The 26,619-nt window shown below is 48.6% G+C and overlaps 2 protein-coding genes across 2 annotated transcripts; one reads left to right on the plus strand and one right to left on the minus strand.

Moving 5' to 3' along the window:
- Positions 1-1,913: 1,913 nt before the first annotated feature.
- On the minus strand, positions 1,914-9,171 carry LOC310646105 (voltage-gated potassium channel KCNC1-like). The gene is given in 5 exon segments (XM_083372336.1): positions 1,914-4,102; positions 4,104-4,297; positions 5,350-5,839; positions 6,951-7,254; positions 9,026-9,171. Coding segments are annotated over 3 exon segments (1,365 nt in total). The 5' UTR covers positions 5,827-5,839; positions 6,951-7,254; positions 9,026-9,171; the 3' UTR covers positions 1,914-3,408.
- Positions 8,608-14,343, plus strand: LOC310646104 (voltage-gated potassium channel KCNC1-like). The gene is made up of 3 exons (XM_083372335.1): positions 8,608-8,747; positions 8,946-9,449; positions 13,265-14,343. Exons 1-3 carry the CDS (start codon positions 8,691-8,693, stop codon positions 14,075-14,077), a joined length of 1,374 nt encoding a protein of 457 aa, XP_083228461.1. The 5' UTR covers positions 8,608-8,690; the 3' UTR covers positions 14,078-14,343.
- Positions 14,344-26,619: the final 12,276 nt, after the last annotated feature.

Raw genomic sequence — 26,619 nt, forward strand, 5'->3', positions numbered from 1 at the left:
GTTTGATTTGTTTTCTTGGGATTTATGATTGGTTTTGCATTCTAGAGATTCTAATGATTGGTCACCCTTCCCCAATGGTGGGATTCAGCCAATTTGTACCACTTCAGCAGAACCGGTAGCTAATTTTTTGTTGCCCAGGCCCAATGGACTTCCGGAAGCGGCATCCACACAGAGAACCAGTTGTTCACATATCTGAATCCTACCACTGCCCTTCCCCCTCAATTTTAATTTAAAGCCCTTCTAATGAGTTGGGCCAGTCTTTTTCCAAGTACATTTTTCCCTGTTTTCATGAGGTGTAGCCCATTCCTTGCCAAGAGTCCTTCACGTAGGAACAACAGTCCATGTTCCAGGTATGGACCTGTACGACTGAGAATCTTCATAGACATTTCCTCTAGTTCCCTCCTCCATCTTTTGGGTGACAAAGTTGTCAGCTAAGTTGGTTAGGAATCTGTTTGATCTCCTGCTCACTGCAGAGTTTCCCAGTTGATATCAGGGTAGTTAAAATCTCCCATTACTACTGTAGTGTTTCCTACATATATTTGCAGTGGTTCTCCTCCTACCTCCTGGGACGTTCGCAATCGGTGTTGGCAGGAGGGCAGAGGTCGGCCTCGAGGCCTCTCGTTTGTGGAGTCCCTCAGGGGTCGGTCCTCTCGCCTCTCCTGTTCAACATCTATATGAAGCCACTGGGTGAGATCATTCGTGGTACCCAGCTCTTCATCTCCACCCCAAACCACCCCAGTGATGCCCTCGATGTGATGTCCCGTTGCCTGGAGGTGGTTAGGGTCTGGATGGGGAGGAACAGGCTTCGGCTCAATCCCGACAAGACTGAGTGGTTGTGCGTGTCGGCATCTCAGGAAATTCAATTATTCCACCTCTAATTATGGGGGGGGGTGAGCTATTACCCCCTGTAGATAGGGCTCGCAACTTGGGTGTTCTCCTGGATTCACAGCTCTCCTTGGAAGATCATATAGGAGCTGTGACTAGGGGGGCCTTTGCCCAGGTTCGCCTGGTGCGCCAGTTGCGGCCCTATCTGGACCGGGATGCCTTGCGCACAGTCACTCATGCGCTTGTGACCTCTCGTTTAGACTACTTCTGGTTGCCCTCCGGGTGAGATTCAAGGTGCTGGTGATGACCTATAAAGCCCTAAATGGCATGGGTCCGGTTTACTTACGGGAGCACCTGCTGCCGGCATCAACTTCCCTTTGTCCAGTGCCCTCCCACAGAGAGGGCCTCCTAAGGGTGCCGTCGGTCAGAGAGTGTCGACTGACGACCCCCAGGGGGAGGGCGTTCTCTGTGGGTGCGCCAGACCTTTGGAACCGTTTACCGGTTGAGCTCCGGACGGCTCCTGACCTTCGCTCCTTCCGCCGTGATCTAAAAACTTATTTATTTGAATCAGCTGGCCTGGTCTGATGGGTTTGGGAATTTTAACATTAATTTTAATTAATTTTATTGTAATTGGGCTTAATATTTAATTCTATCTTAACTTTTGTACATTGTATTTTTATTGTATTTATTGCCCTGTACACCGCCCTGAGTCCTTCGGAAGAAGGGCGGTATAGAAATTAAACTATTATTATTATTATTTATTTGTTAATTGATTAGCAAAGAGTTTAGGCGAGGCAAACATAATTGGCACACAAAGAGATGCAGATAGGAGGGCATGTTTTGAATTAGAGATGGTGGGGAGAAATGGACCACACATGTGGGCCTTTGGTGCAGGGGGGGAAAATACTTCCATCTCTCTGGTTAGAGAAACTGGGTCAGGGTGGCTGTGGCACTGGAAGCAGGGCAGTTATGGACTGAAATATATCGGTAAAACACGGTAGGTTTCTTCACATGCTTTTTTTAATTAGAGAGTTATATTACAGTATCTAAAAACTAAAACTGATTACATAGGAAATGTGGAATGAAACCATAGGAATTGACCAGTTTATTTTATATCTTATAATACACCTTAGGGATAGTAAACAATCAGCAGACTAGCCAAAGTTGCAGAACAATTATTCCAATTTCTTCATTACAAATATTCTTGAGACTGTTTCATTGAACATTGTCAGTAATATGTTCTACACAGTTTGAAAGCTATCTAGAATGTTTCCATTGTTAAAGTATAATTCTAGTATTTGTATTATAATATACTGCATGTCTACATTAGTAGGGGTGTAAAAAAGTCAAGATAGCAGCCACAACCATGTAATTAAAGCTCCCCCACCCTTTTTATGCCTCATGATGATCTCCAGATTGTGGACCCCTTCTTGAATTTTTTCACCTTCCTGCCGACACCCTGATGTACTGCCAGCTATCACTGCAGGGGCAGTTCTTGGTGACCTGCTAAAATTCTTCTGCCAGTCTTCCAAAGGGATTCACAGAGATTTCTAGAGTTTTAAAAAGATTTTCAAAATGTTATTAGTATAAGTGTAGTATATATATATTGATAACATTTTCTTGCTTTGAAAGAAGATACAACTGCTTTAAAGGTTACTGTAAAAAAAAAGGTCAAGGTTTTCCCTGTACAGTTGTGCCTGGGTGGTGCTCATCTCTGATTCTTAGCTGAAGGAGCCAGTGTGGTCTGAAGACACTTATGTGGTCATGTGGTGGCATGACTTTACGCCAAGGCACATAGAACACTGTTACCTTCCAATCAGAGTGCTACTAGCATTTGCATGCTTTCAAACTACTAGGTGAGCATGAGGAAGGTTATTGATAGTCTTCTAATTTGCAAACAAGCAAAAAAAAATTCAAGTTGTATGAGAAATGTATGAAAAGCCTAGTAAATATACTGATGTGTGAGGAGGAATGTGTGAGTAGCTAATAATGCAATATTTAAAACTCACAGACACACAATATATGTCCTATTGCCAAGGTAGCACAGTGGTTAGAATGCAATATTGCAGGCTAATTCTCCTGACTGCCAAAAGTTTGGCAGTTCGATTCTCACCAGCTCAAGGTTGATTCAGCCTTCCATCCTTCTGAGGTCAGTAAAATGAGGACCCAGACTGTTGGGGGCAATATGCTGACTCTGTAAACTGCTTAGAGGACTGTGAAGCTCTATGAAATGGTATATAAGTCTAAGTGCTATTGCTATATTCCTCTAAAAGTTGTGATCAAATCCAGGCCAGCCTTCCCTATCAATGTCTGCCGTATGACCTCACTTTTCACTTATTATCAGCCAATAAGGATGCTTTCTGGAAAGGAAGGCACATGATCACACTTTTCAGATATATTCAAAATGAATAAGCTTGTGCCCATAGTGGGAAAGAGGCTACTTGCCAGCTAAATTGAAAGCAAGAATCTTTACAAAATTACTTGGAAACATTTTGAAAATAAGACTTCCATGGGAATGATCATGTCCATTGTGAAGAAGTTCCGGGAGCAGAATGAGAGTGGCTTTATGAAACCATTAACCATTCAGGCAGGAGAAGACACACGATGCAGGATGGAATGAGCAGCAGCAGTTTGGAAGTACATGTCTTTTTCCGATGAAACATTGGAAACATCCTGCCCATCCATCATGATGCTAAGGTGAGTGGGTTTTTTTTTACTCTTTCTCTTCTCTTTGATCATGACAGCATCATAATAGCCTTGGAATTTGATACAGAAGAAGGGAATTGGGATGATAATGGTTAGTACACCACATAGTGCTGTGCAGGCTCCAATCATTCTACCAACTAGAGAGATGGGATAAACATCTCCATAACCTACAGTGGTCAAGGTGACCACTGCCCACCAGAAAGCTGAGCCGATGTCAACAAAATGTGTATATGTATTATCTTCAATTAGGTCTGCAAAATAACAGAGAGAACCAAAGAAAAGGATTTCAAAGACTAAAATCATGAGGAGGACGAGGATCTCTCTGATGGCAGCCCTGGAGGTATAAGATAGCACTCTCAGCATCAGTGGGGTCTCCACCAGCTTGAGAACCTTCAAGAGTTTGAAGAAATACAGGGCACGCAAAAAATCCAACCAGAATAAAAATCGCTGATGGCTTGTGGGATTCCCATAGAAGGAAACTTCAACGTAAATGGGGAAGAGGGAGAGAAAATCAGCCACATTCAGTGGGCTTTGGAGAAATTTCTTCTTATTTGGGCAGGAAATGAGTCGCAAAACAAAAAAGTTCCATGTAAAGGGGGTAAGGGTTTGTGTAAAATGCATAGTCAGCCAAAGTATGTAGGTCTGAAGTAAGATTGATCTGGTTTTCCAGGAGGTAGACAGGAAAATAATGGGCGTCTTCAAAAGCTTTGGCAATAAAAAGGCAGCATATCCCTATATTGAAGAGGAGACACACAGCAGCCAAGACCTGTTGGGGGAGGGGAAGAGGAGGTCAGGTGGACTGATTGCTTGCTTCATCAATTACATTTATATGCCACTCACTTCGTGGTTCGAGGTGACTCTGAGCCTGATCATTCCTGAATATCATGACGGCTGTGCAAATATCCTATGCAAAATGCCAGCTGTGCAAGTGATTTAAGTTAAAGTGGCTCAGCTTTTAGCACACAAATCATATCTGAATTCAGGACATAGAAGTGAACTATCTGAAACTAAAACCTTAGGAAAAATGACCCCTCCTTTTCTTAAAATGCATTCTTATTCAACCACAGTCCTTCCAGGAAGAAAAGGATTTCAGAGAAATCCTCCAGGTTGACAGGCGGGGCCCCTGGGGACTGGCTGGCCAAAGGTGGGTCTGAATAGCCGGCCTTTCAGAGGACAATCCTCTCTCTAACATCTGGTTTCCTACCCTCTTCCATTCATTCCCATCCATAATCTCAGGAAGGGCCTCCTCCCAGACACGCCCTCCTTCCCCTATAAAAATTCAGAAAAAAAATGTCTGCCTAATTTCTCTGCTCATGAACTTGGGGAAGAATGGGGGGGAAAATCCCATCTCTGGCCAGCTACGTCTGAAATACATGGGGACCTGGAGGAGGCTGTGTCAGTGCTGCATCCTAAATAAGATGATTTTCACCCCAGAGGGAGCTAACCAAATTGCCATTCTTACTTTTACTACTACTAGAACCAGCAGCAAGATTTATACCTGATGTGCCATGCCCTTCATGACAACAATCCTGAAGGTATCTTCTTATACGTCTGAGAGAAATGGGTGTCAAAATGAGCAAAGTGCCCTTCAGCTGAACCTGAGGCTGTCTTGCAAGGTCAGAGAGAGAACTGCACCTGTGGCTGCCATCCAGCTGCCCCTGGGCTCACCCTGCAGGGGGACCAGGGCTCAGCCAGCCGCCTCAGGCTAAGAACAGGGCGGCTGCCTTTGGCTCAGCCTCAGCCTCAGCCCTGAAGCCCTGGCAGGCCAAGAAAACCACTGCAAGGAGCGAATGCTGCCCCCTGCAAGCCCTAGCTGACCTTTGTGCAGAAACTGGAGAAGGGTTTCTCAAATGTGGTCCAGATTCTGCTCTGCCATCGGCCCCTCCAGCCGCTCTGGTTCCTTCCCGCCTGCTCCAGCAGCCCAGTGGCCTCTTGGTTTTCCTCCGGGATGCCGTACTCTTCCTTTTGCCCCTCAGCAATGGTCAATTTCTGCCAGCAGCAGGGTGCCAGGGGGGCATTGCCGAGCCCCCAGAAGGCCAGCTCCTCATCCAGGACTGACTTGCAGATCAAGTCAGAGCAGTGAAGCTCTTTGGTCCTGTAGTAGTTGAGCACCTCCTCAAAGAGGTAGGAACTTCTGTCAAAGAAGAACTCCGGGTCGTAGTCAAAGGTGGCGGCTGCCTGGGGCTCTGTCAGGCAGCACAGCTTGGTGCCAGGGAACACCTGGAGGGTGCTGGCATAGGTCTCATACCGGAGACCCCCAACGTTCAAGAAGATCTTTTCTTCCCATGGTTTCATCGCTTGTAACTGGCTGCCAAGAACAGGAAAAAGGTCTGTCATCGTCATCAATATCATCATCATCATCTACAATATTCATCCGGGAAATAGCAGAGTCTTCATTATCCAGTGATTTGGTTCTAACTAGGAATCATGGAGGTATTATTATCGTTATTGTTACCATTATTAAGAATCCAACCCTTTTAATATGGCCAATAATGCTTCAGAAGAAAAGTGATGGGAGACTTCTGAAGACTGAATATGCTGGACTCGCCAGGCTCTTTGATCCCGTCCACAGGATAAGAGGGACGAGAATCCTTCCCACCCTTACCTAGTTGGGGAGGGAGGGAGCAGGGAGTTGGTGGGGCTCCTTCCGCACCTCCTTTCTCCCCACTGCTCTGCTTCTTTTCTGATGGAGGGAGAAGCAGGTCTCAACTTCACAAATCTAGCAACCACATCAATTCAAGAGGCAGTTACTGAAGCCGTTGTACGTTTCATGGCTTAGATTTGTGGTTCAGCATATTATAGCATATTACAGGATATTACTTCCACCCATTATTTCCTAGTTAAGGAGAGACTTATGCGGATCACAATCACAGTCCAAACATCTAGAAGAAAGAGGTTGTCCACGAGAGACTAAGAGACTGAAACACTCCTCAAACACTTCCCTCGCACTTCATCCTACAACAGTATACTTCTTCCAGGTTGTTTCTTGCCCACTAAGATCAATGGCCCAGAAGTATGTAGTAAAATATCAGAAGGAGTATTAAACTTTTATTCATTCATTTTAGCACCGTAGATGAAAAAAATGTTAACTCATCTGATTCTTTCAAGCACCTGACCATCCTTTGGACAGTTCTTTCCAGCTATGGAGCCCAAAGTAATTAATCCAGTAATTTCCTCAGAAAGACCCAGGCTGAACAGGAAACTCAGTTGTCCCTTTTAATTGTCTGCCCAGGGAAGATGTATGATTTGAAAAGTGAGGATTTTTTAAAAAAAATTATTTAACCAAAGCATAACATTTCCTGAAATTTTAAGTAAATTTCCATACCTAGCTGATTTATGGAAAATTATAATATATATAATATATGACCATGAGTAAAACAAGAATTACAATTCAATTCTGAAGCTGACAAATCACATACCTGGGAGTAAAAAGTTCCTGGATATAACTAACTGGTAAACATATTCAGCCAGTTTCTGCCCAAAGAGAAACGGTAGTAATCCCGCCCAAACGAAAGCACCAAACTGGGGTCCTTCTCTGACAAAGATGGAGAGAGCCCCTGGAATTGGTTCTAGGTCACTCCTCGCTGACATCAAGGAATTCCACTTTTCAACTTCTGGTTCCTTCCCCAGATAGGCTGAGGCTCCACCAAGCTTCTCATTAGCTTTTATATTCTTACCTTTAATCTTGCAGAGCAGTTTTGCAGAGTGCTTGGAAAAAGTAGCCTGCAGAAGGAAGAGGATGTGCTCTGGCTCAGGGCCAACTCATGGAGGCCAAAAAACAAAAACAGGCTACAAACTGAGGCACCAGAGGGATGGGAGGGCGGGGGAGATTGCATAAGAGCTTCTCCTGAACTGCACACTCTCTCTTCCTGTTGCTTTGGCAACAGCAGTGATGTTCTTCTGTGTTTAATTTTAAAAAACCACATGAAAAAGAACCAACTCTATTTTATTTCAAAATTTGAGCAATTTTCTTTCCAAAGCAAATGTAATGATTAATATAACTCAACTCCATAATTATAAGCATCTTTAGAAAATGACAATGTAGAAATCGACAACTACTCTAATGATTGTAACCAGCCACACGTATCACCACCGTTCAGTGTCAACGGCACACCTTTTCTGTCACTTGACCTAGAAGGGTGAACAATTAAACTTTCAACCCAACTCAGCTGACAAAGAAGGGGAGACTGTGAAATCTCTGTTGGGACCCCACGTTTCTGGTGCCACAAGGACCCAACTTCTCAGCCAGAGAGACGGGAGACCAAAGGCCCACATGCGTGGCCCATTTCTCCCCACAGTCTCTTAATTCAAGGCCTGGCCTGGCTGCATCTTGCCGGCCACTTTGGTGTCTTGGTTAAAGGACCGGTACAGGCATCCTGCCCAAGACAGGGGCATCCCACCTCTGCCCCCCCCAGCGGGCTTCCTGGTTTTGATGGCAGAGAAACTAACAGGGAGGCTGATAAAATGCATTTCAGCCATTTGTCTCAAGTGGGGTAAGGGGAAGAGCCAGTTACTAAAGGGCGAAGCCTTTGAGTCCGCCACCCCCTCTCCCCCCTTGGCGCAGGAATCCCAAGGAAAGGCAGCCGAGGACCCTCTTTGCCTGCCCCCCCCCCAAGAAGCGAATGTTGAGTTTATCCTTGACTTCATTTTTTCCTTACGGCTTTTCATTATCGAAAGTGACAAAGCAGTTCGCAACAATACAATTATTTAACGTAACAATCCGGTTCTCAGCACAGTTCATGCCTGGGAGGGGGGGAAGGTGGAGAGAGAGAGAGAGAGAGAGAGAGAGAGAGAGAGAGAGAGAGAGAGAGAGAGAGAGAGAGCCCCCGTTTTTCCAAGGCAAAGCCCCGCGCGGGGGGCTCCGGGCCAGGAGGGGGGGTCGCCTCTGCCCTCCTTGCGCAACCCCAGCCGAGATGCAGCCGCGGGCGGGGCGGCCGGTCGGCTTCCAGCCGGGCGGGGGCGGGAAGGGGCGCCGAGGCGGGGGTTACCCGCTCCGGATTGGCCGCCTCGCTCCGCCACCCGCCTGGGAGGCTCCGCGTCCGACAGAGCGATCCTCGGGCAGCCGCGGGCGGAGGGGAAGCGGGGACGCCCCCGGCCGACAGCGAGCCGGAGCGCGGACGGCGGCGGGGCGGAAGCCGGCAAGGCGCCCGGCCAGGTAAATGGGCGAGGGCCCCCCTCCGCGCCCAGCCGCCGTCCCCGCCACGGAGCCCTGCGAGGTGAGCCGGCCGAGGGCAGCGGGAGGAGGGCGTGCAGATCCTGGACGGCCCCGCCGCGCCTTCCCGGTCCAGCAGTAAAGAGCCCGGCGGAGGGCAGCCCGGCGGGCGGCTCTGCTCGCGGGGTGCCGGCTGGAGCGGGGCCGTCGGGCCTCCCCCCTCCCCGCCGCTCAGCCCTCTCCTCCTCCTCCTCCTCCGCAGGTCTTCGGAGCCGCCGGGCCGGGCATGGAGAGCCCCTCGAGCCGGGTCACCCTGAACGTGGGCGGGCTCCGCTACCGCACCTGCCGCCGCGTCCTGGCCGCCTTCCCGGGCACCAAGTTGGGCGGGCTGGCCGAGGCCGCGGCCCGCTTCCACTACGACGCCCGCGCCGGCGAGTTCTTCTTCGACCGGAGCGGCCGCCTTTTCGAGCACGTGCTGCACCTCTGCCACAGCGGCCACCTGCACGGCGCCGTCGCCGCCAATTGCCGCGCGGCCCTGCGGGCGGAGCTGGCCTTCTGGGGGCTCTCGGAGGCGCGGCTGCCCGCCTGCTGCTGGAGCGAGCTCTGCGCGGAGGCCGAGGAAGCCGAGGAGGCCGAGCAGGGCGGCCCCGGCCAGCAAGAGGACCGGCGCGGCCTGCTGGAGCGGGTCCCGCGCGGGACGGGCGGCCGGTGGGCGCGGCCGGCCTGGGCGTTCCTGGAGGAGCCGCACTCCTCGCCCTGGGCCACGGTGAGCCGGCCGGGGCGCGAGGCCCGTTGATTGGGTCGCCCCAACCTGAAGCCCTTTCCCGCCCGACAAAGGGCCGCAGTCCGTGGGAAAAGGCTGCCGGCTCGCGGGGGACAAGCGGGACCAGGTCGCAGGGAAGCCTCCCGCCCGGTTTAAGGGCCTGGCGGGGCTGCCAAAGAAGACGGGGGTGGACGGCGCTCCCCCTTTCTTGGGTGTGGGAGATGAGGGGCGTAAGGCATGGAAAGACCCTTTGCCTGGGATTGGCTGCCAGGGCAGGGGCAGAAGGGGAGCTGAGTGCTGCCTGCCCGAGGGCATCTGCCCGAGCAGCAGCCGAGAGGCCTGGGGAGGGGAAGCCCAGGGGAACCCAGCTTCAGCACAGGCCCCCAACCCTGTCGGCTCAGCCGGGCTCTCAGGCTTACTGCTCAGTGACAGAGCAGTAACTCTAGACACAGGTTTGCCACTTGTTTGGAAGTGCCCTAAACCCATGTTCAACACTTGCTCCTGGTACTGTGGGAAAGCAGCCTCCCACCTCAGCACACGTCCCCTCCGCCCTACGCCAAACACAAGAAGGTGCAAGACTGAGTGGAATCTCCAGATTCTCTGCCACATCATCTAGCGTTGTCAGATTACGTGGTTGGAGAAACTCGTGGTCAAAGGGGCTGTCATGTTAGTGGGTTTGTGTCTGTGTTTTATGTGTGTGTATATATAAATAATTTTATTGATTTTCTAATATGACATTCACATATTTGAAAAATAACAGGGCGGCTGAGTTACAGTAATTCAGTTACGTGCAGATATCGTTAGTACAAACTCAAATTCTTGCCATAGATATTCCCTCTCTTTTCCCCCTCAATGTAAACTGTCTATATTGAAATTGATATAAATCTTAGTCTATCAATCAAGTAAAAGAAAGTTTTCTAACATTTATCAATAGCTTTTAGTTTTTATATTTCTCAGTTGTTAAGTCGTTCCATCTTTTAGACAATGACCTAATAAATTTTTCCAAATTCTGATTTCAATTAATAATTAAATTTAACATTTAATATTTGTCATTTCCACGGTTTTAAATGACTCCAATTCCTTTATCACCATTCCTCACAAAATCTAATATTAAGGATACACATCTGTATTCATTCTGATCATTTACATCGACAAATTAGTAAAATAATATAAAATTCTTGTTTTGTAATAGTTTTCAAATACCTTAAGTTTAATAACCAACAGTTCTTTTAGTTCAGCATTTAATATGTCCTCTTTTTTCCTCAACCTTTACACATCAATCAATATTCAGATTTAGCTATTAGTACTTATACTTCTAAGTTAAATAATCAAAGTTTTCTTTATCTCAATTCATAACCAAGTCTTATATTCTAAATATACATCATAACTATTAGAATGTATTCTATTTTAATTCTTTTTCAGTCTTATTCTAGCTTTCTTTCTCTGCCATGTTGTCTTCCATGTCCACGCTTTTGAATCGTCCTTGTATTGTTGTGCCCATTATTTGGCGTTGGAAACACCATTCAATCACCATTTTTTAAAGAAGTTTAGTAGATCTGGCAGATCGTTTCTTTGTTTTTCCCTCCCATCGTGGTTGTCCTAGGCTATTTATCTTTTCTTCCATCTGTTCCTTTGGCTCCTCAAGAACTTTCTGGTTTTTATAGAATTTTTTCCCCTTTTTTCCATATTATCAGTTTCTTTCCTGGATTTTCCATTGTCTGTATTTGTTGAGTAGTTAAATCATCTGTCATAGTATTTAGTTGTTCCACTTTTTCTGTTGTATTCTGTATAGATAGTTCTTTAGTTATAGTCCTAGTTTGAGTTTGCCTCTCCAGCTTATCTTCTTGTTTTATTCTGAAATTTCTTATTTCATCCCCAGCTGTAATAAGGGTCTGCAGTATTTTTTTTCAGCATACAGAGAATTTGTTCCTGGCCTTCCTCCTTAGTGATATGTTAATTCAGACTTTACAATTGGAATCCACTCAGAGAAGACGCAGCTGAGCTTTCCCATAGCTGATACCAAAGTTACAGGTGTCTTATCTACTTTCTGGGCTGTCAGCCAAGTCTCTTTAAATAATAACGTTAAAGCCTCAAATTAGCCACAAGAGGTCACCCCTGAACCGCTTTAATCTTTTCAGTGTTACTTCTGTTTTGAAAAGTCCAGATCTTCAGCCAAAAATAGAGAATAGGAAATAGTGAATAAAAAGTCTTTTAATCCACAAATTTTAAGAGATAGAATAGAATTCCAATGAGTAATCCCCTCAACATTTTAAAAAGCTCCCCTGAATAGTCAATTGCCGCTGTTTCTAGAGGGTTAGGGTTAAAATCCCCCTTCCCTCTCACGGGGGAAAGTACTTCAGCAGCTTATGCAGGTACAGAAACAAGTCAGGATTTAAGAGAGGTAGTTTTCACCCCGTCTTCCACGCTGCTTTAAGGTTGCCAGATGGTAAGTGTAACTTCGGCTGCCCTCACCCTAGTAGTGACAGGCCATAATCCTATGGCTGGTCTTTCGTTTGCCAAGTTGGAGAGAATTGCCTGCTCCAACGGGAGAGCTACTGCTCTCCTGCGATCCAGTGAAAGCCCCTGCTTACTGGTCTCTACGGGGAGACTTTTGTTGACCCTTTTCAGGGTCCCTCAGCGATCCGAAACTGTATGGGGAAGGCGACATTCGTCTTCCGAGCGGCCGTGTGACAAACCAAAGGTTTGTGGCTGATTTTTATCTTTGGAATTTCCCTGTGGTGTCCTTTTCTCCAGGCTGAACAATCCCCAATGCCTCTGATCATTCTTGAACATGCTCCAATATGTCAATGTTTCTCCTAAAATGCCGCGCATGGTCCAGTATTCTGGGTTGGCCTGATTTTGCAAAAATAGAGAGACCAGTGAGCACACTTGATCCTGAGCTGCTCCTTCTGTGGATGTGGCCTCAACCAACTCTTTATCTTGTACCTACTCTTGCCTCATGTGCTTCTGTCCACCAGGTGTTTTCCTCCTCCACTGCTGCTCACAGTGCTGCCCATTTTATCCCCATCTTTTATTTTCTCTCTCCAATTTTCTGCTCCTTGTTTCAGCATGTCAGGATTCTCTAATGGACCAAATGGGCCCTTAGCCTGGGGGGGGCGCTCTTCTGAAGATTGGAGGGCAGATTGTTGAGCTAATTTAGAAATCTCCTATAGAAGCAAGAGAAGCTCAAACTTGCCCTGGAGCCATTTGTTGGGATCTGCTTTCAGGGTCTCCTTACAAAAAAATTGTTTGGCACCAAGGAGGTCATGAATATTCTTTAAGTGATGAGTTTATCGATCTCGGAAAAGGGACACGTTTCATTTTCAATGTTTTCTTGCCCAGCCATTTAAAATCCAGACTCCTAACTCCTTTAACTAGCAGCAGGGCTGCAGAACAGCTTCTGGTGACTCAGAGATCCGTGCTTTGTTTTTTGTCTTCTGTTTGTAGTCTTTCCAAGGAGGGAAATAGGAGTGGAAAGTCTCCAGAACTGCAGCAAGTCTTTCAGATGGACCCAAAGCTGGAAATGGGAGCAGTTGGCCTCCTATAGGCATCTTCCTCTTAACTTTTATCGCTATTTGATGGGAGTGGGAAGTTCAGGAAAAACGTAATCACAATACAAGAGAAGGGAGAAATACATATACGGGGGAAACTGAATATATAGTTTATGTAAGGTTTAAGATGAAGTGGTGACCCTTGGCTGGTGACTATGGCTGTTACTGTAGAGTGACTTACAGTCAAGTTGGGGAGATGGTGGTCCAGGCCCTAGACCTGATGCTGCTAGCAACTGACATCTGACTTCTCTCTCTCCTTCCTTGTAGGGCTTTGCAGTCATGTCACTGCTGTTCAATGTTGCTGTCATCATCATCCTTTGTGTCAAAGGAGGCCAACGTGAAGACTCCATCGGAGACAGCAATTTCACCCACCCCCAGATCCACCACCTTTCAGTGGAGTCGTTGTGTCCCCAGATACCTTCTCTCCTCCACTTGGAGCTTTTCTTCATTCTCTGCTTTGTGGGTGAATTTGCCATTCGACTCGTTTCCTGTCCTGACAAAAAGAAATTCTTTCAGAAGCCCCTGAATGTGGTCGATTTCCTGGCACTTTTCCCAGTTTGCCTGGATCTCTCTTTTAGCGGACGTGCACGCAAGCCTGAAACTCTCCTGTGTTGGCTGAACTTGTTCCGTGTGGTCTATATCATCAAGCTCTTGAAGGTCTTCAAGCTGGTGGAAACCCCGCTGATGCTGAGAGTCTTCCCCTACATGTTCAAGTCCATCTTGAAGGAGATTGCCATCCTGATGTGGGTTTTTCTTTTTGAAATCCTTTTCTTTGGCACCCTCATGTTGTTTGCCGAATTGATCAATGATCACCCAGATTCACTGCTTCATGACATTTTCTCATCCTTCTGGTGGGCTGTGATCACCTTGACCACCATAGGCTATGGTGATATATATCCCGTCTGTCCGGCTAGCAAAGTCATTGGAGCCTGTACGGTGCTTTGTGGCTTGCTAACCATCATTATCCCTATCCCCCTCATTTTTATAAAATTCAAGAATTATTATACTTCTGCTGTAATTAAGGAGAAGAAGAAGAGAGAAGAGAAGGCAACACCAACCATAACAACCTCAGAAGTCTAATGCAGTGACTGAGGCTTTTTGGACAAGCGCTGGCTCTTCGGCTTTGAAACGGAGATGTGCACCGGCGCCTAGAGTCGGAAACGACTAGCACGCATGTGCGGGGGAACCTTTACCTTTAGCTTTAATTTGTTTAAAAAATGATCATTTTGTAATTCTGATTAATTTTAGAAATACTGAAATTCAGTTTTGTTTTAAAATACTTTTGCACTATACATCTATGATGCTAACTTTTAAACAGCTCAATTTTAGCCATTTCTTAATTAAAGTATCCGATTGTTACATAAAATATGTATTTCATATAAATTTAATTAAAAATAAAATTTATTTAAGTGAATAACGTTTTTGTTTTAAAATCACAAACTGGTAAAGGAACGGTAATAACAGAATTTAGGAATTTAAAAAACTGAGGAATCATGATTATTGAAAATCACAAATATTTTTATTTTTTAATTTTAATTCCATTTATATCCCGCCCTTCTCCGAAGACTCAGGGCGGCTTACAAGCTTAGCAGTATAATATAAGAAACTGACATTCATTCACCTGGGAAGCCTCTTATAAGCTTCCTCCTTTCCTTGCTAGTATTTTAGAAAAACACTTCTTCCCAGCAGAGGGAGCTCTTGACTGCCTAAAGGCGGTCCAAGATTTAACTGTAATCACTTTAAAGGCCTGGAGGCTAAAACATATGAAGAATTGTTGCAGGAATTGGGTTTGTCCACTCTAGAGAAAAGAAGGGGTGACATGAAAGCAGTCTTAAATGTTTGAGGGGCTGCCACAAAAAAGGGAGGGTCAACCTATTCTCCAAGGCACCTGAAGGCAGAACAAGAAGCACTGGATGGAAACTAAGGAGAGGCAACCTAGAACTAAGGAGAAACTTCCTGACTGAACAATTAACCAGTGGAACCGCTTGCCTTCAGAAGTTGTGGATGCTCCAACACTGGAGGCTTTTAAGAAGAGACTGGACATCCATTTGTCTGTAATGGTATAGGGTTTGCTGCTTAAACAGGGTTGGACAAAAGACCTCCAAGGTCCCTTCCAGCTCTTATTATTCTGTTAGTATTCTGTTAAAGGTGCAGCTGGGGGGTGGGGGGCAGCCAGAATAGATCCCAAGGATTAGCTGAGTATCGGGAGGCTACAAGGGTTAGGGTCTGTTGATCAGAGACCCATTTTTCCTCCTGGAATGCTTAGTTGTCTCCATTTTCTTTGCTCAATACATTAATTCCACATTTGGGGAAGCCTTGGTGGAGCAGTGGGCTAATGCCTCCTTAAGTAACACCAGCTGCCTGCAATTAGTGCAGGTTCGAGTCCCACCAGGCTCAAGGTTGACTCAGCCTTCCATCCTTCCGAGGTAGGTAAAATGAGGACCCAGATTGTCGGGGGCAATAAGCTGACTGTAATAATGCCGCTGGGGGGGGAGGCGAAAGCCCTAATAAGCAGGCATATACATAGAATGAAGGCTATTGCTAAGCACATTGATTTGTGGTTTAGATTGTAAGCCGCCCTGAGTCTTCGGAGAAGGGCGGGATATAAATGGGATTAAAAAAAATTAAAAAATGTGTTGGTAATTCCAATCACAGCCTAGTGGCCCCACGGTAACTACAAACTAACAGAATGTATCTCAGGATTGAACTGTAGGGTCCTTGAAGGTCTTTGAGCTTGGTGGTTTTCTTGCAGACCGAAGGCTGCCAAACCTGGATTTTACTGGCTATTATTACCCGTTTCCACAAAGACATTCCTCAGTGGAACAGAGCTGCCTAACTGCCATTTTCTGCTCTGGGGTGAAAATCACGTCTGCGCTTTCTGCCAAAGAAAGGCCTGCACTGTGCATAGTGACTGTGGGGTTGTGCAGTGGGCAGTGGGGCCTGCTGTTGGCTGCTTCTGGACTGGCTGCCCCGTGGAAGGAAGAAGCTATAACTGACTGGCTGGTCACTTTTGTTGGGGACAATTTATGCAGTACCTCCTGCCAGCCTCCATCACTGCCTTGAGGATATGGAGATGCAGGTGACCCAAAGGGCTCTTCCTGGGAGCAGGATGGGCCTGCTCTGTCCCCTGAAGCTCAACTGCTGTTCTAGCCATCTGCCAAAGTCGCATCCATCCCAGACTGGTCCCAGGCCCACCCTCCACCCGAGGGTGAACAACTGGGCTATTTGTCCTTCCTGGGTGGGAGATCCACCATGTGCAGCTCCTCCATAGTAAACCCATAGGGTGGCTGAACAGCCAGAGGACGGTTGTCAGGATGTAACCTTAGGAATGGCGTGGGGAAGATGGCTTCAGTGCACAGGAACAGTTTCTCATCTAGGCCTTCATTTTGCTCCCAAGCTCTGTCCGGATGGGTATGTGGACCCTTCCTTATTCCTGTGGGTGGAGGGGGTGCTTAGCATTTGTCCCCGTGGTTGCAGATCCCTTATGTTTGGATGTCCTTGCTCAGTTCACCAAAGAAGGCTATCGATGCATCTTGCAGAAGCGGATACAGATAGCCTGGCCTGAGGTCACCCTTGGGTCCCCCTCCTCCTAGGGCAGCATTCACACCATACATTCTGCAATTTGCCTCCTTCTTTATTCCTGCCTCCAACAATTGGGGGGAACCTCAAAGGTAATTTTTCAAAGAGGCAACTGGACTGGGTTTTTTTCCTTGAGGAAGAAGCTTCATCAGTTCTGATGGCAGGTGGGATGGAAAGAGAGGTACTGAGAGTTGAGACTGGATGGTGGGGAAATGGAAGGATAGGTTCTGACAGGGTGGTGTGGGTGGGTGGGTGGGTGGGGAAAATGGAAGGACTGTTTTTCTTTACAATCATCTGTTCATTAGCATTCTCATTAGGCCACTGGGGCATTTATCTTTGCCTTCAGGATCACCTGGATCAAGAGCAAATGCCTCCAGAACTCTTCCAAGCACAGAGCTGTCAGCCAGGAGAAGCCATGTCCCTGGGGACAGGGCTACCTCTTCTGGGCCATCCATTTGGGTGCTTCACTTTGATGACCTGCTTGGGCAGGGGGAGATTTGATGGCCTCAAGAGTCCCTTCTGAGTAAGGTTCATGGCTTACTTGTCATGCATATGGAGTTTCTTCCGTGTGAAAGAGAATACACTTCTTCAATTATCAGGCGCAGGCAATCTTCTCATTTTCCTGATATATGGGAGAAATGCTGGCTATCAGGGACTAAGTGAGGAGGCTATAAATTTGCCAAGGCCCAGGAGGAGCCACCCAACTCGGTCACTGGGGGATGAGGAAGTCCTCCTCCACCACCACCACCACCTTGGAGGACACTGATCAGGTCCAACAGGAAGGCACAGACCCAGAGTGGGACATGACTTGCTAGGTGGCAAACTGGAAGCCGAGGCAAGAGTCAAGGTCAAAACGACTCCACAGGGTGCAGCCAAAAAAATCAAGATGGTCACCATGAGCTCAGTTTCAGTGCAGCCTCCCAGTTACCATGTGGTTCCTGCAGGTGTCTCTGATAGCTGGGCAAGAGATTCACTGCCCACAGTCGTCTGGTCCTCCTGCTCCGCTGGAGCTGGCCATGCCCTCTCCCCACCCCAGTGAAGCCCTTTGCAGGCAGGGCCCAGGGCTTCTGGTTTACAGAAGGCCAAGGGGCCCAATAACATCCAGAACTGCTGGCATCTGCACTTGATGCACCTGCTCCCCCTTCCCCTCATGAAACACCCTTTCCTTACATGACCGTTCCCCCTCTCACCCACAGTCTTGGGAATTCCTGGTGGTCTCCCATCCAAGTACTAAGTAGGGGCAACCCTCAGCCAAGATCAGCTGAAACCACAGCAAGACACCTTCACATTTGGATACGGGAGACCCTTCAACTATACAGTATCATTGGTTCCTGTGCCTCAAAATGCTCAAGGCAGCAACTGCCTCTGCAGCTCCGTCTCTGCACCTGATCTGTATTTTGTTCAGGCCCCCATAGAATGGCAGCTGGTCCCAAAACCATCAAACTCCCAGATGCTCTTTGCATCCCAATAGCCAGCGTGGAAACCTGGAGTCTTCTTCTAAAGCCAGAGGATACGTTCCAGCAAAGGTTCATTATGATTTAAATACGGGTTGGTAGATAAGCGCAAAACGGCAAACTGAGTTAATTTTACAAATTTACGGCAACTGAGATAATTTTATGAATCCATGCCAGGAAAATGAAGTATATGTGCTTCATCTGCAAAACAAATGAATTCTTTATTTATCACAGACTAAAGTAATCCAATCTATACAAACTGCTGCTAAATCTAGAACCTTCTTTCTGCACCAGGAGACTTTTCAGTTTCAGTTTCAGTTTTCAGTTTTATTGGATTTTATACCGCCCTTCTCCCGAAGGACTCAGGGCGGTGAACAGGGCATTCCCCTTGAGGCAGGCTTCAAGTCTCCACCCATTAAGTCCAAACACCTCTCATTTTAAACTCTTCTTTCAGGGGTTCACTCAGCACCATTCAGCAGTCCAGACACATTGATGTGTGCTCTGACTGGTGAAGTACAACTTGGAATGTTCCAGTGTGTGTGCATGTCTCTGTCAAAAAAAAGTAGGATGGCAGCTGCAAGCACATCCTCTTGACTTTTGCAGACCAGTCCCACCCCATGGACACCCCAAGCACAAGTTGGGATGTAAGATCCTTCAGTGCCCCCAGACTGGCTGAATTTGGGGAAAAGGAGATCCTAGAGCAGGGGAAAAGGGTACCTTGGCTGCCTCTACGTGGCACAACACTTCACCATTTTTGCCACAAGCTTCCAGTCTTTGTGATTAGTTTGTGGTTCATTGTGTTGTGTGCAGTGAATAACCTGGGTCCAGTTAAACGTGAATCAGCACGTCCTGTGATCACAGCTTGCCTAAGGAGTCCACATGCTTACTGCCCAAAGAACCATCTTTTTCCTGGAACTTCATCCATGCACGAGACCCTGTGCTGAAGGGGCTTTTCCACAAGGCCAACACATACCACTGTGCAAAGTTTGCTAGTTTCAAAACTGCACACCACTTTCTCCTTCTGGTGCTTTGGGGAAGCAGCTGAGTCTTTGTGGAGATCTAAAGCTTTGCAGAGGTCAACCCCCTGCAAAATCACACTTGCCCCATTGCTGAAGCATTGAGAGAGTGAGGGGAAGCAGACAACACTCTTCCTCTGCAGCCTCACCAAGCAAGGATGTTCACAAGAAGTCAAGATGGCAGCAAGAGTAACCTTTTTACGTTGTGCCAGATTTATTTTGTGATGATGATGATGGTATTATCCATTCAATCAAGTCTGACTCTTGGTGATTCCACATCTTCCCATCTTGCACTGCTTCTTTCGAGTTGTTCTATGCTCTGTCTTCCAAACACAGCTGTTTCCTCCAGTGATTTCCCCTGCATGACAGGGGCAAAATAAGTGAGATGCAGTTTTGAGATTTTGTCTTCTAGTGACATGTCTGGGGTTGTGCATCCAGGACTTGCTTGTTGGTCCCCTTTAGTGTCCAAGGAAGATGCAGGCACCTTCTGCAGCACCCCAGCCTCAAACAGGTCAATTTTCTTCCTGTCTTTCACAACCAGAGGTAGTTATGGGAACACAATAGAGTGGACTAATCTACACTTGATTGCCAGGCTGATGTCCTGGCTTTTCCATATTCGGCTCATGTTCATTATTGCTGTGTGACCCGATGTTTTATTTCTGTGTTGAATTCACTGCTTTGAGCTATCTGCGATCCTAGGAAAGTGAATTTTCCCATACATTCTACCTCCTCACTGTCAATTGTTTTGATGTTTCCCTTCCTTGCAGTGGTCATTATCTTGGTCTTTTTGATGTTCAGAAAGAGATCGAAATTCTCACTTTCTTCTTTGATATTCTTGATCAGATGTTTCAGGCTGAGAGAACTGTATTATCAGCATATCAAAGATTGTTGATGTTCCTTCCATTAATATTTATCCCAATTTTTGATTCTTCAAGATCTAACTTCACGATCATTTCAGCATACAGGTTGAATAAGAAAGGGGAGAGGATGCAGTGGCGTAGCGTGGGGGGTGCAGGGGGGGCCGGCCGCACCGGGCGCAACATCTGGGGGGGCGCCCATTAAGCTCGCCGGAGGGGGACGATTCTGCTTCGCCGAGGGTTGGAGGAGCGAGCGAGTGGGCGGAGCGTAGAAAGCAACCGCATTTGCTGTGCCCAGCCAGAGCGGGATCCCGTCCTTTCGCGGCTGCGGATCGCCTCCTTTCTCGGGTGGGGGTGGGGAGGCTTGGCGGCGTCTCGCCTCCCTCTCTTTCTCCCGCCGCGGCTCTCCTCCGCTTGGCTCTCAACCTGCAAGCCCGGCCCCCCCGACCCAGCTCCCGCCCCCGTCTCCTCCTTTCCCGGAGGTAAAGGTAACAACTGCAGCCACCGCACCTGCGGCTGCTTGCTGCTCCTCCTCCTCCTCCTGCCGTATTGACTCTCTGTAGCCACTCGGTTCCCCCTGCAGGAGGCGATCGGGACCGCCCCCCCCCCGACACACGTCGCCAGCAGCGAGAGTTTCCAGCCAGTCCGGCGAATCTTTGGGGCGAGGTGCCAAAGAGAAGGAGGCGGCTTGGCTTGGATAAGCAGCGTCTGGGCAGAAAATAGGTCGGGCGCCACAGCAAGTATGAACTCCTGGGGTTCAGCCTAAGCAGGCAAAGCTGCAGGGTGGGTTGGTTGGCTTTTCCGGCTTTGGAATAACCTTGGGAAGCTGAGGCATTGTAAGTTGGAAGTCATTGTTTGTCGCCTAACATGTTGGGTCACCCCACACCACATGCTAAGCCATAAACCGTGGTTGGTATCCAGGGTTTAGGACAAGATGGAGAAAACTAGCCAATTGTGGGATCATAAATCTTGATGAAGCCCATCATCGCTCCATGTGATGTATGCACTCAATCTACAAACGTAGTCCAAGCCTATTCACATCTGTTGTAAGGTCATTCTCTCGTGGGGTTTATCTTGACATCCACTAAGAGTGGAACAAACATGCCCCATTAACCATTTTCAACGCCATGTCCTCTCTTTGTCTCATCCTAAATCACAGCTGAGGCACCTTAAAGTTGCCTTGTTTCAGTTTTAAACTAGCATTTTCCCTCTTCTCCAGAGACCCTTTTTTGCCTTGAACCTAACTCAAGGGTAGGCAACCTTGGCTCTTTTATGACTCATGGACTTCAACTCCCAGAATTCCTGAGCTAGTGGAAGAGACTCGAGTGCTAAAATCCACGGGTTAGGGGGCGCAAATTACTTGCCTTGCCCCGGGTGCTGACAACCCACGCTACACCACTGAGAGGATGCAACCTTATTGCACTCCTTTCTCCATCTTAAAGTGATTGCATCAACCTGACCAGATGCGCTGGTACCCCTAGGTCTTGTGGGGCTCTCCATAGCTTCTCATCAACACAGTAAAAGGATTTCTTGTAATCCATGAAGCACATGCAAATGATCTTCTGATATTCACAAGATTTTTTTCCATGATCCAGTGCAGATTTGCAATATGGTTGTGGCTGCCATGACCCCTTCAGAAGCCAGCTTGGACATCTGGTAATTCCCTTTTGACGGTTGTATGCTGCCCAGAGCCACTTGTTGAGATAGTGGACTATAGAAATCAAATCAATAAATAAAATAACCATGCAATCAAACTCCCACTCTTTTTACAGTGATGCAGGTAAAAAGAGGCAGGATTTGATGGCATGGTTAGAGCTGCCATCTCGACTTCGTTGGCTGCACCCTCTCTCTGTGGGCACCCGGGCCAGGGAAGATCTTTCTCCAGAGCCAGCTCACAAAGTGATCTAACCAGAAGTCCCACCGCGACACCCCCTCCTCCTCCCCAGGAGAACTGCAGCGAGTACGGAGGGGGCTCCAGCGAGCTTCATGTCGCCGCGAGGAGAGGAAGAGCTCCGGAGCCGCCCTGGGCGAGCAGCCCTCCCGACGCGGATCCAGAAGAGGCGCGCCTTTTCCGGAGCTGCCCGCTCGAATGACCGCGGATCCCCCAGCAGAACGTCTGGTCTGCGGCCGCTGCCTTCCCCGAAAGGGCGAGCGCAGCTTCAAGGCCGCCTCCCCCTCGACCCTCAAGGCGGGGGCGGCCGCTCCCTCCGTCGCGAGGCCTGCTCGGCCTTGGCTCCTCCAGCGAGAAGCGGCTGCCGAGCGCAGAGCAGGCGCGGCCCCTCCCGGCCGCGGACCGGCGCCCCCCCTTCCTCTGCCTTGGGTTCCGGCCATATAAGGCTGGCCGTTCCCCGGCTCAGCTGCAGCAGCCCCAGGAGCTCCGGCGATGAGGTCACCGCGCCTTTTGGGCTACAATAACAGGAAAGGCTGGCGTGCTTAGCCCGACAGGCCGGGCTGCGCTGTGACTGGGTCGCCCGCCGCCTCCCTGGCAGATCTGATTCCTCCGATTAAAGGCTCCGCCGCGGCACCGCTTGAGGAGGAAAGGGGCGAGGGGGAGAAGCCAGGGGAATCCCACCCTTTGCACACCCCTCCCCCCTTTTTCCTTGAAAAGTTTCGCTTCTCATCCAAGAAAGCGCACTTTGGGAACAACCCGGACCTGGAGAATCCCCGTAGACATCATCCTCCCTTTAATTGCAGCCATTGCAGAAATGGGGAGGGGTGTGGGTCGTTGGGTCAAATTATAGGCTTCCTCCGGAGAGCAAAAGCCTTCTGGGCATCTGGATCGTGATGGGAGGTTGTGCCTGAGAAGATCCAGCTGAAGTTGGGGGGGGGAGGGAGAGAGAAGGCCAGGGACCGACTTAAAAGGATTAAAGAAGAAACTCAATTTACTATTATGTAGTGAGTTCCGGAACGCATGAAGGACGTCAGACACAGCATAACCGTCTTTATTAGGTGGTAGCTTGTGTGTGCAAAAGGTGTTACCTGAGCCCTATTTATACCTGGCCAGGTGTGCTCCCAGCTAATCAATTTAAACCTGGATTTCCCGCCGAAACGCTGCCCCTGGTCATAGCAGTTTTGGTGCAACACCACCTGGTGGTATTGGTTGAGCTGTTGTTTAATAATGTTATTAACCCCATATATAACACCCCTTCCCCCTTAAGAATAGACAATACACTTCTACATGAACACATGCAATATAACTTGTGCATAGCCGATTTGATCTGGCACATTCGGCCGCCCTCATGACCACACATAGTCTGTGAGGTAGGTGGGTGGCCTATGAGTCCGTGCAGACTGTCTAAGGGGTCCCCCCCCCTGTCTAGGGCAGCAGCATCAGTGGGTCGGTCTGGTCTGGGTGCTTCTGATGGACCTGCCCCAGAGTCTGCTTCTGCGGCTGGTTTGTCGTGATGTCCTTGCACCCATAATTGGCTGGGCCAGACAGGTCTCTCTGTGAACAGCTCTGGGTCCATGAAGTCCTCCTCTGGCTTGGGTTGGCTGTGCTGATTAGTGGTTGCTGATGGGTGACCTGCCTGTTGGTTATTGTCCTGTGACCTTTTAGGAACTCTTCTCCTTACTTGGTCTATGTGTCTTCTGATCTGACGCCCCCCTCCACCCCTACAATGTAAGACAAAGGCCCAGTTCTGTCAACCACCACCCCCGGAATCCACACATGTCCCGGCCCATAGTTCTTGGCCCAAACCAAATCGCCTGTGTGTAGTTCTCTAGCGGGGTTGGTTTGCTCAGACCCTGCAGCCACTCTGTCCGGGTGGAGCCTGTCCAACTTGGTAATGAGCCATCTGCCCCAACGAAGTTCCGCTGGGCTCTTCCCTGTGGCTGTGCACGGTGTTGTTTGTTGTGCCAGGAGAAATTGGGCCAACCTTTGATGCCAGTTGCTGCTGATGATGCGCCTCAATGCATCCTTGGTTGTGCGCACCATGCGTTCTGCTTGTCCATTGGTTGACAGGTGGAAGCGTGCAGATGTGACGTGCCTAATCAAGTTGCTCTTCGTGAAGGCCTGAAATTCAGCAGATGTGAATTGTGGTCCGTTATCTGAGACCAACACGTCTGGAAGACTATGCGTGGCAAAGAGTCCCCTGAGCACTTGGATTGTCCTCACCGTGGTCATGCTAGTGACTGGTACTACCTCTAACCATTTGGAATGGCTGTCTACCACCACTAGGAATAGCTGTCCTTGGAACAGCCCAGCATAATCAATGTGGACCCTGGACCATGGAGTGTGGGTTGCCTCCCATCTGTGGACAGGTGCATGAGGCAGCTCTGGCCTGAACCTCTGACAAACGTAGCAGCTGTGCACCAGCTCCTCTATGACCTTGTCTAGCCCTGGCCACCAGATGTAGCTCCTAGCTAATGCCTTCATTCTCACTATGCCCGGGTGCCCTTCATGTAATGAGTGCATGACTGTCCCTTAGTCTCTCCGGGATGATGATTCTGCTACCCCACAACAGGCATCCCTTATGGGCTGATAACTCATGCCTCTGTGTGAAATACGCCTGGAATTCCGGGCCTGGGCTCTTCTCTTACCACCCGGTGACTACCCACTCCTGTACCCTGCTCAGGATCTTGTCTGCTGTTGTTTAGCAGCAATATCCTTTGCCTGGAGTGGGCATTCTGGTAGGTCCTGGATGGCTAGAATCTGTGCTGCCAGTGCTGGATCAGGTTCTAGGTGTTTAAGGGATAGCCTACTTAGCCCATCAGCGTGGCCCATATCCTTTCCTGGCTTATACACCAGTTTGCAATTATATGCAGAAAGGAATATTGACCACCTGAGCATCCTAGGGGATAGAATTTGGGGGGTTTGCTTGTTTGTTGTGAATAGGCCTAGTAGTGGCTTGTGGTCTGTGAATATGGTAAACTCCCTGCCATACAGGTAGTCGTGGATTTTTTTTTACTCCAGCCACTATTGCCAGCGCTTGTCGATTTGTGCGTAATTCCTTTTGGCTGCTGACAGTGTCCTGGAGTAATAGGCAATGGGTTTTTGTTCACCTTTCTCTTCTAAGTGACTCAATACTGCGCCCACTCCATATGGGGAAGCATCACATGCGATGCAGATGGGCTTAGTTTCTATGAAATGTGTGACAGTTGAATTGCTGGACAAGAATTCCTTTAGAGTTTGAAAGCTTTGTTCGTGGACCTTGGTCCAGTTCCAAGTAGCTTTCTTGTCTAAGAGCCTGTGCAAAGGTTCAGCAATAGCAGCTTTGTGAGGCAAGAATGCATGATAAAAATTAAGCAACCCCAGGAACGCTTGCAGCTGAGCCTTGTTCTTGGGGGTGGGAGCCATTTTTATTGCCCTTACCTTGGAGTCAGCAGGATGAATTCCCTTGGCATCAATCCTGAAACCTAGGAATTCTGTGGATGCCACTCCAATGCTACACTTGTCCCGTTTAAGTTTGAGCCCTGCAGAGCGGAACCTGCTTAACACAGCCTGCAGTCTCTCAGCCAGTACCTCTTCAGAGTCCCCTGCGATGAGGACATCGTCGAAGTAAGGGCATACCCCAGGGATTCCCTTCAGTGTCTTCTCCATCACCTCCTGAAAAATCCCTGGAGCTACAGAGACACCGAACTGCAAACAGTTAACTCTGAAGGCTCCTTTGTGGGTTACTATAGTTTGACCATCTGCCGTCTCCCTGGTAACCGGTAGCTGCTGGTACACCTGTGCGATATCCAGCTTCACAAAGATGGCGCCACCCTGGAGAGAGGCAAGGACGTGGCTGACCATTGGGACTCGGTAAGCGTGCGGATTAAGGGCCCGGTTTACCGAGCACTTATAATCTGCGCAAATTCTAACCTCCCCATTAGATTTAAGAGGGGTAACAATGGGGGTCTCCCATTCTCCCCCTTCTATTGGCTCTAACACCCCTTGTTCGACTAGCTTATCCAGTTTGCTCTCAATCTTGTGTTTGAGAGTGAAGGGGACTCTCTGGGGTTTAATTCTTATGGGCAGGACGTTGGGTTTTAGTTTAAATGTGATGGGGGCCCCGGTGTACCTGCCTAACTTACCATCGAATACACCTGCAAACATTTTGCAGACAGATTCTATGCTCTTGGCCTGGGTGTTGTGGATACCTGAGATCCCTATGCCCAGGGCCTCAAACCAGTCCAACCCCACTAGGTTAGTCCTCCGGCCCTCAACCACAAGGACATCCAAGTGCCCATGGAAATCCCTGAACCCCACCAACAGGGTGGCCTCCCCCTTAATTTTGATGGGGGCATGTTGGAAGTCGGTTAGTTTTAGATTGGTAGGCCTCAATTGGGCCTGCCGCTTTCTCCGGCCGCACACAAGTTTAAACTTCTCGTACGAGGTTATAGAGACTGCAGAGCCAGAGTCAAGCTCCATCTTGCAAGGAATGCCCTGCAAGTGGACCTCTAACTTAATTTTGGGGGAAGCAGCATGTGGGAAGCAGCCCTCTGGCTTTCAAAGAAGTTAGTGGTGGTGTATTGGTGGGCCCCAGTACCTTTCGGTGACGCGTCCTCGGGCTGGAGTTTGTGCAGGCCCTCTTGGGAATGGTTCCAGCAGACGGAGGCAATGTGGCCTATTTTTCTGCAGGCCCGACACTTGGCCGTCCGGAATTTGCAGGCCACCCTTGCGTGGTTCCCACTGCAGCCAGCACACTTGGGGGTGGTTGCGCCGCAGCCGCAGCCGGTACACTTGTTGGATGTTGTTGGCTTCCGCTGGGCTCCCAGGTTGCCGCGCTGAGGCT

This window comes from Vipera ursinii (assembly GCF_947247035.1).
Source record: "Vipera ursinii genome assembly, chromosome: 12".
Classification (NCBI taxonomy): Eukaryota; Metazoa; Chordata; class Lepidosauria; order Squamata; family Viperidae; genus Vipera; species Vipera ursinii.